The 13,828-nt window shown below is 40.1% G+C and overlaps 1 protein-coding gene across 1 annotated transcript in view; it reads right to left on the reverse strand.

The window, feature by feature from the left end:
• The window catches only part of ASH1L (ASH1 like histone lysine methyltransferase), a 217,459-nt gene that overhangs the window by 4,188 nt on the left and 199,443 nt on the right, over positions 1–13,828 (reverse strand). Inside the window, exons 17-27 of the mRNA XM_065878757.1 lie at positions 13,628–13,785; positions 9,988–10,140; positions 7,975–8,029; positions 7,760–7,892; positions 6,467–6,715; positions 5,188–5,274; positions 3,530–3,620; positions 2,911–3,049; positions 2,623–2,795; positions 1,407–1,573; positions 168–208 (exon numbers count right to left, since the gene is read on the reverse strand). Coding sequence (XP_065734829.1) covers positions 168–208; positions 1,407–1,573; positions 2,623–2,795; positions 2,911–3,049; positions 3,530–3,620; positions 5,188–5,274; positions 6,467–6,715; positions 7,760–7,892; positions 7,975–8,029; positions 9,988–10,140; positions 13,628–13,785 — 1,446 coding nt within the window. The remainder of the gene's footprint in view (positions 1–167; positions 209–1,406; positions 1,574–2,622; positions 2,796–2,910; positions 3,050–3,529; positions 3,621–5,187; positions 5,275–6,466; positions 6,716–7,759; positions 7,893–7,974; positions 8,030–9,987; positions 10,141–13,627; positions 13,786–13,828) is intronic.

Genomic DNA, 13,828 nt, shown 5'->3' on the forward strand with positions numbered 1-13,828 from the left:
CTACTGAAGTCTAGTTCTTCTATATTACTGTTGGCACTATATTGGGCTACTTTGTCAGAGACTCCCCAATCCCAGGTGTGGGGCTGAGTGGGTAGGTGGTCATTCTCTTGCTCCATTCAAGTTATTGGTTAATCCCTTAGGCTCCTTACATCCCCCATGGGACTCACCGCCCTCCGTTCCTCTTGTAGTTGTCTGGGACATAATGAGGCTGCAGAGAAGAAATGGAAGTGGTAAGTGTACTGCTGAAGCTGGCAAAACTGACACAGATGATCTGGGGCAAACTCAGGATAAGGGAGGTTGGGAGGTAGGGAGGTGGGGAGCTAAGGAGATAAAGAAAGAAAATAACTGGGCTATTGGGCTAAAACCTTTATTAAGTTGGGTGACTGTGTCAAGGTCAGAAGTTTAGTCCTAATAATCTGTAGGCCACAGTGGTTTTTAGCATTTTGTAAGCCTAGAATGATAGTAGAAGGGATAGGCTCAAAATTCTTTTTGTCCCATCCCAGCTTTTAAGAAGTTAAGGTTGGGGTTTCAAAGCTGATCAGTGAGCTGCTGACTAAGCAAGCAAAGTCAAAGAATTTTAGATGAGAGGCAGCGCTTGTTGGTGGGCAGAAAGAATATAAAATAAATATGATTTAGGGAAATCGAAAAATAATACTAGGAAAAATAGGAACATAAAGGTTTGCTTTCTGGTTAGTCTATTTCTAAGCATTCCAGGATGACAGCTCTGAATTCCGACAGGTCCACTGAAAAAAGACTCATGGATGAGGAATTTAGTCCAGGGTTTCATTATAGCAAATACATGGATAACCAAAACCTTTATGAAATGATGACAAATGGCACAATATATCTGAAGGAATATGTTCACAATTTGAAAGAAAAAATAACACATAGGAAAATGAAAATGTTAACAGTAGGTATTTTCTGTGTAGTAATATAATAAACAATTTTTTCTTCTTAATGCTTCTGTACTTTTCAAATTTTATATAATGATAATGTCTTACATTTTAAATCCAGATATAAAAAAGAAAAAGCACTGAATTATTTTCACCAAAGGTTTCTCAATGTTACTGATATTCTTTTTGTTTCTCAATATTATGGGTGTGAAAAACATAACAAAAAACTATGCTATGGGGCTCAAGGGCAAAGACTGTAAAGAGGTGAGAGAAGAAAAAGAGGGAAACCTAACTGAAGTATAACAACAATTCCCTGAGGCACAGCCCATGCCAGGAAATGCAGAATAAATGCATTTTTGCTGCTCAAACATACCAAATAGAGAGGGAGTTTTCCAGTTTGGGATGGAAACAGGATGAAGAAGCAGAGAGCCACTTGAAAATGCTCACTCTGTGAATTCCATGCATGAACTAGATTGTCCTGACACGTACAGTGAAGAGAGGAAGGGGACTTACTGAAAAATCTCTTTTAGGAGTGAGCTTCTTGGGGAAGTGATCAAAGGCATAGGGTTTGGTGCAGACGGGATAGCGGTTCCGGTGGATCTTGTAAAACAGGTGTGCTGACTTGTCAAGCCGATAATCACAGATGTACACATCTTGCTCCTTCACTCCTTTGGGTCTCCCTATGAGTCCAAACACTGTTAAAGAACCCTCCCTACTTCCCCTTCCCTCACCCTGAGCTGCCCCTCACATACCATTGGGAGAGCAGTGAGACCCCTAAGAGGGAAACATGGTAGCTGTTGAGGGGGAACAACTAAGCATTTGGTGATTTCAGAAGAAAGGAGACATTAGTGTCAAAAAAAGGGGAAAGGGAATCTAAGAGTTGAAGGGCATTCTATAGGATGGAAAGAAACCAGAAATGTAGACTGAGTGCTGCAGGAATTTTTGAGAGAACATTTACAAGGAAAAACAGAGCACATTTTGGGGAAGTTATCAGAAAAGAATAACTGTATAAATGAGGGAAGCACATTTGGTAATGAACACTTTATAAAGTACGGGACTGAGGAGTCATCATGGGGCTTCAAGCAGTTAGTTTTTGCATGGAATATATATTCTCCTGGACTATTTTGCTGTGATACTAAGAGAAAGAGCTAGGCAACTGAACTTACTTATAATGGTATCTAACATATACTGAGTTTTACTGTGAGCCGTAAACTGCACTTAGTGCTTTTGTAGATTATTTCATTTAATCCTTACAAAACTCTCTAAAATAGATATTAATCCCTATTTTCAGTAGGATAAGTAACTTTCCCAAGGGCACACGGGTAAAAAGTGGTAGAGCTGGAATTTTAAATTAGATTGTCTGATTCCATTGTTAACCACAAACCTTATGAAACTATTGTTTTTTTTGTTTGTTTGTTTAATGTAGAGTTGATGATAGCCGTAAGGATTTTGGAATGGGGGCGTGAAGTAACTTATCTTCCCACAAGTACTAACAGAGTGCTAATTACATACTATGAAAAAAAAATGAATTAACAAAAAGAGAATTAACATTTATTAAGTAATAAGCACTAGGTAAAAGAAAGAAAGAATATTATATAGCTCTCTGAAGCTTCATAGCTAACCTTGGATAACCTTTTATCAGAGAGAGACTACATGAACAGAGTGGGCAGTTGTAGATCAATGAATAGCAGACAAGAGGTCATTTTTTTAAGTAGTCCACATCACTTACCTTTACAATATGTATACAGATCCAATACACAGCAGGTCCCCACTACAGCCTCCAGGGGAATGATCTCATAAAGTGGCACCCGAAATAGTTCATTGTGATAGAACCGACGGGATGGAGAGTGGTGGGTTTCATGGGGACGAAAATAATGGTGACCAAAGGCAAACCGTTCCTCTCTAAAAAAAGAAAAAAAGAAATGGGAGAGGTTTCGGTAGCATGATCCTAGTGAATATTCAGCTCTGTGCTGGTAGGGTACAGCTGAAAGCATAGAGATAGGACCTCAACACATACTTTTCATTCTTCCAAAGCTTCTCAATGCGGAATATGTCAAGTTTATCTCGGTTAATGTGAGACAATAGTCGATAGGACTGACGGACTGGGTGGCCATCAGGGGTGCGCCGACTATCCCTCATCAGATATACACAGTCACCTAGGAAGGCACAGGAGAAGGTTAAGACACAGAAGCACAGAACATAGGAGAAGGTTAAAATGATTCCTGCATAAATTCTGTTAGGTATTCCTTAGTCTGACCCAAGGTCTACACAGAAAGAACTTAAAATCTAAAACAATAAAATCTTAAACAATAAATACATAACTACACCAGCAGTCTAATGGTGATGACAATCAATTCTAGACTATGAGAATGACATAGGGAAGTCCTCCACCTCTTGTAATCCTATATGTCTTTCCCAGTCTTAAAATTAGCTTTATAACACCCTGGTCTCTCCAATTTAGTTTTATTGGGTGGAGGTAAATGTACGTAAGCCTAAGGACTTGAAGATATAAAAAAGGTATATTCTATTGCTGCTAAATGTCATATGGTGACAATCACTATTATGCAGACAGCAGATACCCCCTACTGTTCAGAATGGTCAGCTTTGGCAAGGAAGGTCAGCTTCTGTGTACACACCTTGGCGAAGCAGCAAGTCATCTCGGAGCAAACAGATGAAGTAGACACAGCCAGGCTGGGCATAGTGGGGCCGAGGGATCATGGGTACTTCCTGGTAAGAGCAGAAAGTCGATGGATAAGGGCTGGGACTATTGTATCCAGCCTCTCTATTCAAGAGAAAAAGAACTAAAACCGAGAATTCCCAACCAATTAAGACTTACTGTTTAGTCGTTTCAATACAGCACAGATATTAAAAAAAGATGACAGGAACTAGAGTTGTTAAACTTGAGTAAGTGAATGTAGAGGACAAACCTGACAGGCTAAGTATCCCAAACTGTACTCTATGAAGTACTAATTGTGTGGTTGCTTTGTGCCATCTAAAGGGCATCTGAAAATGTGTGAAGGGGGACTTAGTCACAGTGACTGGAGGAGGCTACTAGCATTTAGTGCCCAAGGGCTAAGAAAGCAAACATTCTGCAATGTATCCCTCACAACACTGAAGAACTGTCCACTCAAAATGACAACAGCACCACTGTTAAGAAATACTGCTTGGGCTTCCCTGGTGGCACAGTGGTTGAGAATCCGCCTGCTAATGCAGCGGACATGGGACATGGGTTTGAGCCCTGGTCTGGGAGGATCCCACATGCCGCGGAGCAATTAGGCCCGTGAGCCACAACTACTGAGCCTGCGCGTCTGGAGCCTGTGCTCCGCAACAAGAGAGGCCGCGATAGTGAGAGGCCTGCACACTGCGATGAAGAGTGGCCCCCGCTTGCCACAACTAGAGAAAGCCCTCGCACAGAAACGAAGACCCAACACAGCAAAAATAAATAAGTTAATAAACTCTTACCCCCAACATCTTCTTAAAAAAAAAGAATCTGCCTGCCAATGCTGGGGACACGGGTTCGAGCCTTGGTTCGGGAAGATCCCACATGCTGCGAAGCAACTAAGCCCGTGTGTCACAACTACTGAGCCTATGCTGTAGAACCAGCGAGCCCAACTATTGAAGCCCATGCGCCTACAGCCCATGCTCCGCAACAAGAGAAGCCACTGCAATGAGAAGCCCGTGCAACGCAAGGAATAGAAGCCCCCGCTTGCCGCAACTAGAGAAAGCCTGCGTGCAGCAACGAAGACCCAACGCAGCCAAAAATAAATAAATAAAATAATTAGAAAAAAAAAGAAGAAATACTGCCTAAACACCTCCTTTTATAGAAGATCACACATATAAATATGGCAGAGCCAAGACAAAAACCCATTTAATAACTTGAGCAAGATACCTGACCTACCAGCTCTCCTAAAAAATGGGCCTAAGACTAACCTTTGTTGACTCCGAGTCCAGTGCTCTTTTCACTTAAACACTGCTTAACATAGGTGATATTTAGAGTACACAAGTTCTAAACTTTATAAGTCACTTCTGTCATGGATAGTAGTGTTTATAAAGACCATGATTTTATATAGTACCATTCCTTCTGTAGATTTCTAAGTATTCTCCCATTGGTCTCAATCAAAAGGGAAAGGGAAGGGCAGAATTATTACCCTCAATGTAAAGTGGAAGAAACTGAGGCCTAGAGAGGCTGAATAACTTATCAAAGGAAATCCAGTGCATTAGGAGCAGGGCAGATAAAATACCAGGTGCCACATCTCCTACTTTTAGATTAGAGTGTTATCAGAGGGCAACTTACTCTGTCCACAGGCCTCGGGTCACACTGCTCACAAAGGTAGTGCTCCACATCTGAGTTCACTCCCATGCAGTCACAGTGCTGCCACACCTGTAGAAAAAAAAAGCGTGTGTGTACGTAGGGGGTCAGATTTACTGAGAGAAGTCCTGGGGGCTAAGAATAAAAAAATGTGCGGGAGTTCCCTGGCGGTCCAGTGGTTAGGATTCGGCGCTTTCACTGCCGGGGCCTGGGTTCAATCCCCGGTCAGGGAACTAAGATCCCGCAAGCTGTGGCCAAAAAAAAAAAAAAAAAAAGGCGGTAGGACAGGGTAAAGTAAAACAGGAACTAAGGATGTTAAGGAGGTAAGTGAGAAATTAGAGATAATGGTAAAGTAGGGGGAAAAAAGAATGAGGACTAATCTGAACATAAGTATACAGATTGGTTCATAATACATAGATCTGGGCAAACAAAATAAGGAGATGGATAGGGAACAGGAGGACGAATGAATACAGTACCAAGCTATTACTTACAAAGTAATATGTATCAACAATATGGCCACTGTGAAAGGATTTATAGTTATGTTTTGACTTATCCTTATCTAATTATATCCTCCCAACAATCCTATGTGTTACTCTTAACTCCACTTTCCATAAGGTAATGAGTGCAGATGAATCAAATGGGGATACTAGGGCTCAAATTCAGGCCTTGACTCCTTCATCAGGAGCTCCATATATTGCATTCCATCCGTATTAATGCTATAGAGAGTGTAGTACCTCTAATGTTTTTCAGGTAAAGCACTATCCTAAATATTATCATTCTTCTTCTTTTTTTTTTTTTTCTGGTACGCGGGCCTCACTGTTGTGGCCTCTCCCGTTGCGGAGCACAGGCTCCAGACGTGCAGGCTCAGCGGCCATGGCTCACGGGCCTAGCTGCTCCGAGGCATGTGGGATCTTCCCAGTCTGGGGCACGAACCCATGTCCCCTGCATCGGCAGGCGGACTCTCAACCACTGCACCACCAGGGAAGCCCCTATCATTCTTCTTGATACAGATTACATTGGCAGTGTGCAGTGGAAAGTGGGCAGAAAGAACAGGAGGTAGAAAAAAGAAGGATAAAATGAAAGGGGGAGATATCAAAAAGGAGAAGGACAATATGGTGAACAGTAAGGGATAACAGAAACCAAGGTAAAGTTAAAGTTTATAAAAAGCCCATCAAGCCACGCCAAAAGAGGCAGGGGCTGCTGCTTTGAATATAGTCATGATGCTCATCAGGACTAGGCTTCTGCTTCACCTCCTGACCCTCACCATGCACTTGTCACACTGGATCATGAGGCCTTCGTCCTTGTAGAGGCCACAGATACAGCGGATAACATCATCATCCTTCTCATGACCGTTCTCCTTCTCAGAGACTGAGGTCTCACTGCTGTCTGCCTCACTTGCTGTCTCTCCCACAATCTCATCAATCTGGGCTGATGCCTCGTGCCGGGCATTGTAATAGGCCTTTCTTAGGCGGCAAACATCTCTTCCAACCGGCGATTTACGTCCATAATACTTCTGAAGAAAGCAGAAGAAAGAAATCATGTTTGTCTTCTCAATGTGGCTTAAAAATATACCTGAACAGGTAGCAGGATTTTCTTTACCTTCCCATTTGGTTAACATATTTTTAATACCAACAAATATAGGTCCCAGACAGTTGAAAACAACTTAAACTGAACTAAAATGAATTAAAATTAGAATCTGCATGGTAATTTTTCCATTTGCTCTGTTATTCGACTCCTATCATAGACCTTATTATCCATTAGGATCAAAAACACAGCGGTCATGGAACATGATTAAGTACTGCAAGCATGACGCGGAGAATCTCTCCATTTACCTTTGTCTTATAGATACTAGGGACAAAGCTATAAGTTTAAATATATTTGAAAGCTGGGTTTCAGGAGAAAGCATGTTAAAATTCAAAACTGCTATAATTTTTCTTGCACTTGTCTGTTTTTCTCTCATTTCTTGTCTTCAGTCTCAATTCCTCCTTCATCTAGTAGTCTCTTGTCCTTCAAACACCTCTCTAAGGTATTTCAAAATCACTGAATGATATCTTCTCTTCTATACATCATACCCATCCTCTCCTTTAAATCAGTTCAAGACCACCTTCTCTCCAATGAGCTTCACCTATTCTGCAACCTATTAGTGTAATACCCCTCAATTCCATCCTTAAGATATATTTATTTGCCTATCCATATTTCTGTGTATTTCACATATACTTATTGTCTCTAGTAAAGAGACTACAGATATGACTTAAATGTAGTAAAATGTCTGTATTACATAAACATAAAATTTCAGCACTAAATTAGGTTTTTACAGAAATTGTTTTGGGAGTATGATTTAACCTTCAATTCTTGTCATATCACTGCCTTCATTTATTATATTTCCAATATTTAGTAAACTATAACCGTTATCCTAAGGGTACTTGATAAAAACTGTTGTCTTTCTTAATCAGAAATATGAAGGTTGCTAGGAGAAGAGTGTAAGAATCTTAAACTTCTAGACTAGATCTCTTCAGAACAAACTTCTTAATCTGTGTTTGAAGTTAGTGAAAAGTACCTCAGCATTCCGAAACACCTTGAGCATGTCAGCATCAAAAGCCTCCACTGTTTTATAATAACCAATGAGGATCTGCTTCTCTATGGTGGAAAGATCTAGGGGATCAGAGATCTTCTCATAATAATCAGCATTCCTGGAACATAAAGCCAGGGTGTCAATCTGGTACACTTAGGACTTTTCTAAAACTCAAATGATTCCCACATATGTAAACTTACTTTTTCTTTGGGGGTAGGTTCAAAAGTGGTGCTGCCAGTGACTGTCGGGAAGAATCTGCAAGAGAATGCAAGGTTTAGTAGAAGGTCTGACTGTAAGAAACAAGGGAGGCAAGTATTAGCTCCTAACTCAAAAAGTAGAATCACTAAAATTTAAAATTAAGAAGAAAAAATCTAAGTTTTCTTTTGAGGCCAGTGAAAAATGCAAGGACTTTTCAGAAATGTGGGCAAAGGCAGAGATCAGAAGATGCTTTCAGGATTACCTGGAATATGAAAGATACAGTGTATATACTTGAAATATAAAATAAAACAGTGTTAGTTGGGTAATGAAAACTTTCTAAGAAGAATGAGAGATGGGAACTTACTGAAGTAGCTAGGGTGCTTAGGGCAAATTCCTACTCAACAAAATTTATTACATCAAAGATCACCTCATCCAAAAAATGTCTTCTAGTTCTCATTAATTGCCCATAGTTAATATTACTCTGTTGGTTGGGATTCAATTAAATTCAAGATAATGAATAATTCAGCACTCTAAATATTTTCTGGAATCCATCTTCTTGTAACAGTTGCTCTGTATTATGAAAATAGAATTCATGGTGTGGGGCTGCTTCTCATTTGCTATCTTACTTTATAACAACTCACTACACAGAGAGAAAAAGCCTATTGTTTCATGCCCAGAATGCAGTGACATATAGATACATCTACTGCAGTTTCACACTGATCAGATGGGGCTGGTTGAGAATACAGAGTGTGATCTTTAGGGAATGTAAAGGGAGCAGGTGCCACAAAACTTTACATATTAGGACAGGCTGGTCTCCCCTTTCTTCTTTCCATGTTTAGGTTAACAAAATGGCAAAAAACCACTAAAACATGATGATAAATAGTAGAGAAAGAAAACCAAATTCCTCAGAATTTAGAGAAAGGAAGGAAGCAAAAGCTGATGGCTGATTATAACAACAACAAAGAAGACTCACAGATACGGAGAACAAATTAGTGGTTATCAGTAGGGAGAGGGAACTGGGGAGGGGCAAGATAGGGGTGGCAGATTAAGAGGTATAAACTATTATGTATAAAATAAGCAACAAGGATATACTACTGTACAACACAAGGATATAGTCAATATTCTGTAATAACTATAAAAATTGTGATGACAAAAATTTATAACTTAAAACCTGCGAGTCACTATACTGTATACCTGTAACATATAATATTGCAAATTAACTATACCTCAATTATAAAAAAAATAAAATAGACAAAAAAGTTGATGGCAAAAGCTGCAATTCTTTGTTAAAATCTCTCATTTTAAATATCTACAAATTTGCTGGTCACAAAAACTCACGTACATTACCAAACTACCTATCTAAAATTAAAAATTCTCTCCTTCTCCACCCTCACCCCCAATACAAATCCAAGAGATGTGTCTTAGAAGAGGAAAGGAGTGGGGTAAGTATGTTTGCATGAAAATGCTTTGAAAGTAATTTTTTTGCAACTTCATATCCTTTTCCTTAATGTAGAAGGTAGGGCCTGTGAACCTTCCAAAACATATGCAAAATTATGTACATAATATTTTTCTGGGGTAAGAGTCCACAACTTTATTCTCAAAGATATCTGTCAATCAAAAAAGGTTAAGAACCACCGATGTCATACATTCATAATACTTTTTCCTTAAATTGCTAATTCATTGCCTCATTCAGGAAAATTATATCCAAGACAAAGGCCTACTTCTTTCTATCCTACACCTAAAAAATGTGATTTCTAAATATAGTACTTAACTATGATAAAATTCCAATAAATACAAAAGATTAACCTAAAGATCCAGGGATTTAGAGACAACAATCCCTGAAGACTGTAATGAGTCCTATAATTCTATACTCTGACAAAGGAAGAACTAAGTAAACCACCTAAATTCCTAGCCCTAAACTGTCATGTGTTCTTGGTCTTGGATATCTCAGGTGAGGTAAGTGATATAATTTTTTAAAAAGCTAAGGAGAAGGAATTTGGGGTAAATATGGTCACCTTTATAAGAGATTATGCCATCACAGATCTCTTTGAAGATCTGGGCTAGGCGGGCTGCCCGAGCTACTTCAATGTTTTCCTCTGCTGCTGCCAACCGCCTTGTTCGAACAGATCGAGCAGTCTGCAGGGCGGAGAACTGGGTCATGAAGACGTCTGGAAGGATAAAGTGAAAATTAGTTTCAGGAAAAGAGCTCTTTTTCTTCTGTGATGGATTCCTGTGATTTTCGCTATTTTCCTTGAAGTGACTAAGTAGATTAGTGGTTATGGAGTTGTTTCTCTCCTCCTTAAAGAAAAATCAGAAAACACTGGAGTTTACCAGAGAAGACAAATCCTGCAATTTAAAGGGACTTACTAATGGCCAAATGCTATAGAGTAGTTGCAAGTCTGGGTTTCAAAATGAGTCTGTCTGCTTTTGAATTCTGGTCTCACTGCTTACTAGCTGTCTGATTTTGGGAAAGTTACTTAAACTTTGTGTCTCAGATTCTCAATGGTAAAATGGGAAGAGTGGTAGTACAGGCATACCTCAGAGATATTGCAGGTTTGGTTCCAGAACACTGCAATACTGCGAATATTGCAAGAAAGGGAGTCACACAGAGCTCTTGGTTTCCCAGCACATGTGAAAGATATATTTACACTATACTGTAGTCTATTAAGTGTGCAATAGCATATGTCTAAAAAAACAATGTACATGCCTTAATTAAAAATACTTTATTGCCAAAAAGTGCTAACCGTCACCTGAGTCTTCAGCGAGTTGTAATCTTTTTGCTGATAGAGGGCCTTGCCTCGACGTTGATGGCTGCTGACTGATCAGGGTGGTGGTTGCTGAAGGCTGAGGTGGCTGAGGCAGTTTCTCAAGACAAGGCAGCAGAGCAGTTTGCTGCATCTTTGACTCTTCCTTTCATGAATGATTTCTCTGCAGCATGCAGTACTCTTTTTTTTTTTCTCTCATGCAGTGCTCTTTGATAGCATTTTACCCACAGAACTTCTTTCAAAATTGGAGTCAATCCTCTCAAACTCTGTCACTGCCTTAGCAACTAAGTTTATGTAATATTCTAAATCTTTTGTTGCCATTTCAACAAAATCTTCACAGCGTCTTCACCAGGAGTAGATTCCATCTCAAGAAGCCACTTTCTTTGCTCATCCATACGAAGCAACTCCTCATCGTGAAAGTTTTACCACAAGAGTGCAGCAGTTCAGTCTCACCTTCAGGCTCCCATTTCTAGTTCTCTTGCTGTTTCTACCACATCTGCAGTTACTTCCTACACTGAAGTCTTGAACCCCTCAAAGTCACCCATGAGGGTTGGAAACGACTTCCAAACTCCTGTTAATGTTGATATTTTGACCTCCTCCCGTGAACCACAAATGTTCTTAATGGCATCTAGAATCTTTTCCAGAAGGTTTTCAATTTCCTTTGCCCAGATCCATCAGAGGAATCATTATCTGTGGCAGCTGTAGCCTTATGAAATGTATTTCTTAAATAATAAGACTTGAATGTGGAAATTACTCCTTGATCCATGGGCTGCAGAGTGGATGTTATGCTAGCAGGCATGAAGACAACATTAATCTCGTTGTACATCTCCATCAGAGCTCTTGGATGACCAGGTGCATTGTGAATGAGCAGTAATGTTTTGAAAGGAATCTTTTTTCCTGAGCAGCAGGTCTCAACAGTGGGCTTTGTCAACAGATGTGCTGTCGTCCAGGCTTTGTTGTTCCATTTGAAAGAGCAGAGGCAGAGTAGATTTAGCATAATTCGAAAGGACCCTAGGATTTTTGGAATGGTAAATGAGCACTGGCTTCAACTTAAAGTCACTGGCTGCATTAGCCTCTAACAAGAGAGAGTCAGCCTGTCCTTTGAACCTTTGAGCCAGGCACTGACTTCTCTCTACATATGAAGTCCTAGATAGCATCTTCTTCCAGTATAAGGCTGTTTCATCTACATTGAAAATCTGTTGTTTAGTGTAGCCACCTTCATTAATGATCTTAGCTAGATCTTCTGGATAACTTGCTGTAGCTTGTACATCAGCACTCGCTGCTTCACCTTGTACTTCGATGTTAAACCTCATGAACCAGCCTCTGCTAGCTTCAAATTTTTCTTCTGCAACTTCTTCACATCTCTCAGCCTTCACAGAACTGAAGAGAGTTAGGGCCTTGCTCTGGATTAGACTTTGGCTTATGGGAATGTTGTGGCTGGTTTGACCTTCTATGCAGACCACTCAAACTTTCTCCATGTCAGCAATAGGGCTGTTTTACTTTCTTATCATTTGTATGTTCACTGGAGTAGCACTTTTAATTTCCTTCAAGAACTTTTCCTTTTCATTCACAGCTTGGCTAACTGTTTGGTGCAAGAGGTCTAGCTTTTGGCCTGTCTCGGCTTAAGGTGTTGCCTTCCTCACTAAGCTTAATCATTTCTAGCTTTTGATTTAAAGTGAGAGATGTGCGACTCTTCCTTTCACTTCAACTCTTAGAAGCCACTGTAGGGTTATTAGTTGGCCTAATTTCAATATTGCTGTGTCTCAGGGGATAGGGAGGCCTGAGGAAAGGGAGAGACAGGGCGTTGGGTGGGGGGGTGGGAGACAGGGGGGGCAGGAAATGGCTGGCTGGTAGAGCAGTCAGAGCACACACAACATTTATTAAGTTCACCGCCTTATATGGGCATGGTTTGAGGCTCCCCAAAACAATTACAAGAGTAACATCAACGATCACTGATCACAGATCACCATAACAAATATAATAATAATGAAAAAGTTTGAAATATTGTGAGAATTACCAAAATGTGACACAGAGACAAGAAGTGAGAGAATGCCCTTGGAAAAATGGCGTGGCAGACTGCTCCAAGCAGGGATGCCACAAAACTTTCAATTTGTAGAAAACACAGTATCTGCAAAGTGCAATAAAGTGAATGCAATAAAATGAGGTATGCCTGTACTTCCCTCAAGAGGTAATCTGTGTAGATCAAATGCGATAATGCTTTAATGTGTTTTAGCTCAGTGCCTGACCTATAAAAATTACTCAGGAAATAATTATTGCTATTATCAGAATATTTGAACTAATTGGAATATAAGATCCTAGAATTTATGCCAATCAAATCACTGAGAAGATATAAGATTCTGGGCAAATTTCTAAATGGATCTAGTCCTCACTCAGCATGTTGCCTCATACACCATGCAGAGTGCTTCTACTTTTTTTTTCGCTGCACCCCTCAGCTTGCAGGATCTTAGTTCCCTGATTGGGGATCGAACTGGGGCCCTGGCAGTAAAAGTGCCGAGTCCTAACCACTGGACCGCCAGGACATTCCCCTCATGTTCTTCTTTTATCCATTCCTACTTTCCCTAAAAAAGTAGAAGCAGGGAATTCCCTGGGGGAACACAGAGGACCCACTACCTATCTCATGTCTAGTAACTTTCAGGGTGTAGGTGATGTTTGGGAGGTTGGTGGAAGGGGGCTTCTTCCTGTTCCTTAGAGTCAAGAAGTTGAAGAGCTGGGATGGATAGGTTATTGCTGACTGATACTTGTATGTTTGGATCTTAACTTTTTTGGTCCAGACTAAACAGAATCTTTGAATAGACCATTTGAAAATAAGTAAAATAATCACTTTTGAGGCAACCTTATGGAATTAACAAGAATGCTTCTCAGTCCTTACCAGACTTAATGTTCCCGTCATCTCGGCAGATGCCATTCCAACGGGTATATAATGATGCTGAATGAATATTATCACTGGTGTGCTTTACTTCCTCCTGTTTCTGCCGAATCTTCTCCCAGTTTCGGACCAAGAACACATGATGCTTTAATACGAAGTTTCTGTAAGGAAGGAGCTCCTTTATTTATCAATTCAATAAACATT

The sequence above is a fragment of the Phocoena phocoena genome, chromosome 1, assembly GCF_963924675.1.
Source record: "Phocoena phocoena chromosome 1, mPhoPho1.1, whole genome shotgun sequence".
Classification (NCBI taxonomy): domain Eukaryota; kingdom Metazoa; phylum Chordata; class Mammalia; order Artiodactyla; family Phocoenidae; genus Phocoena; species Phocoena phocoena.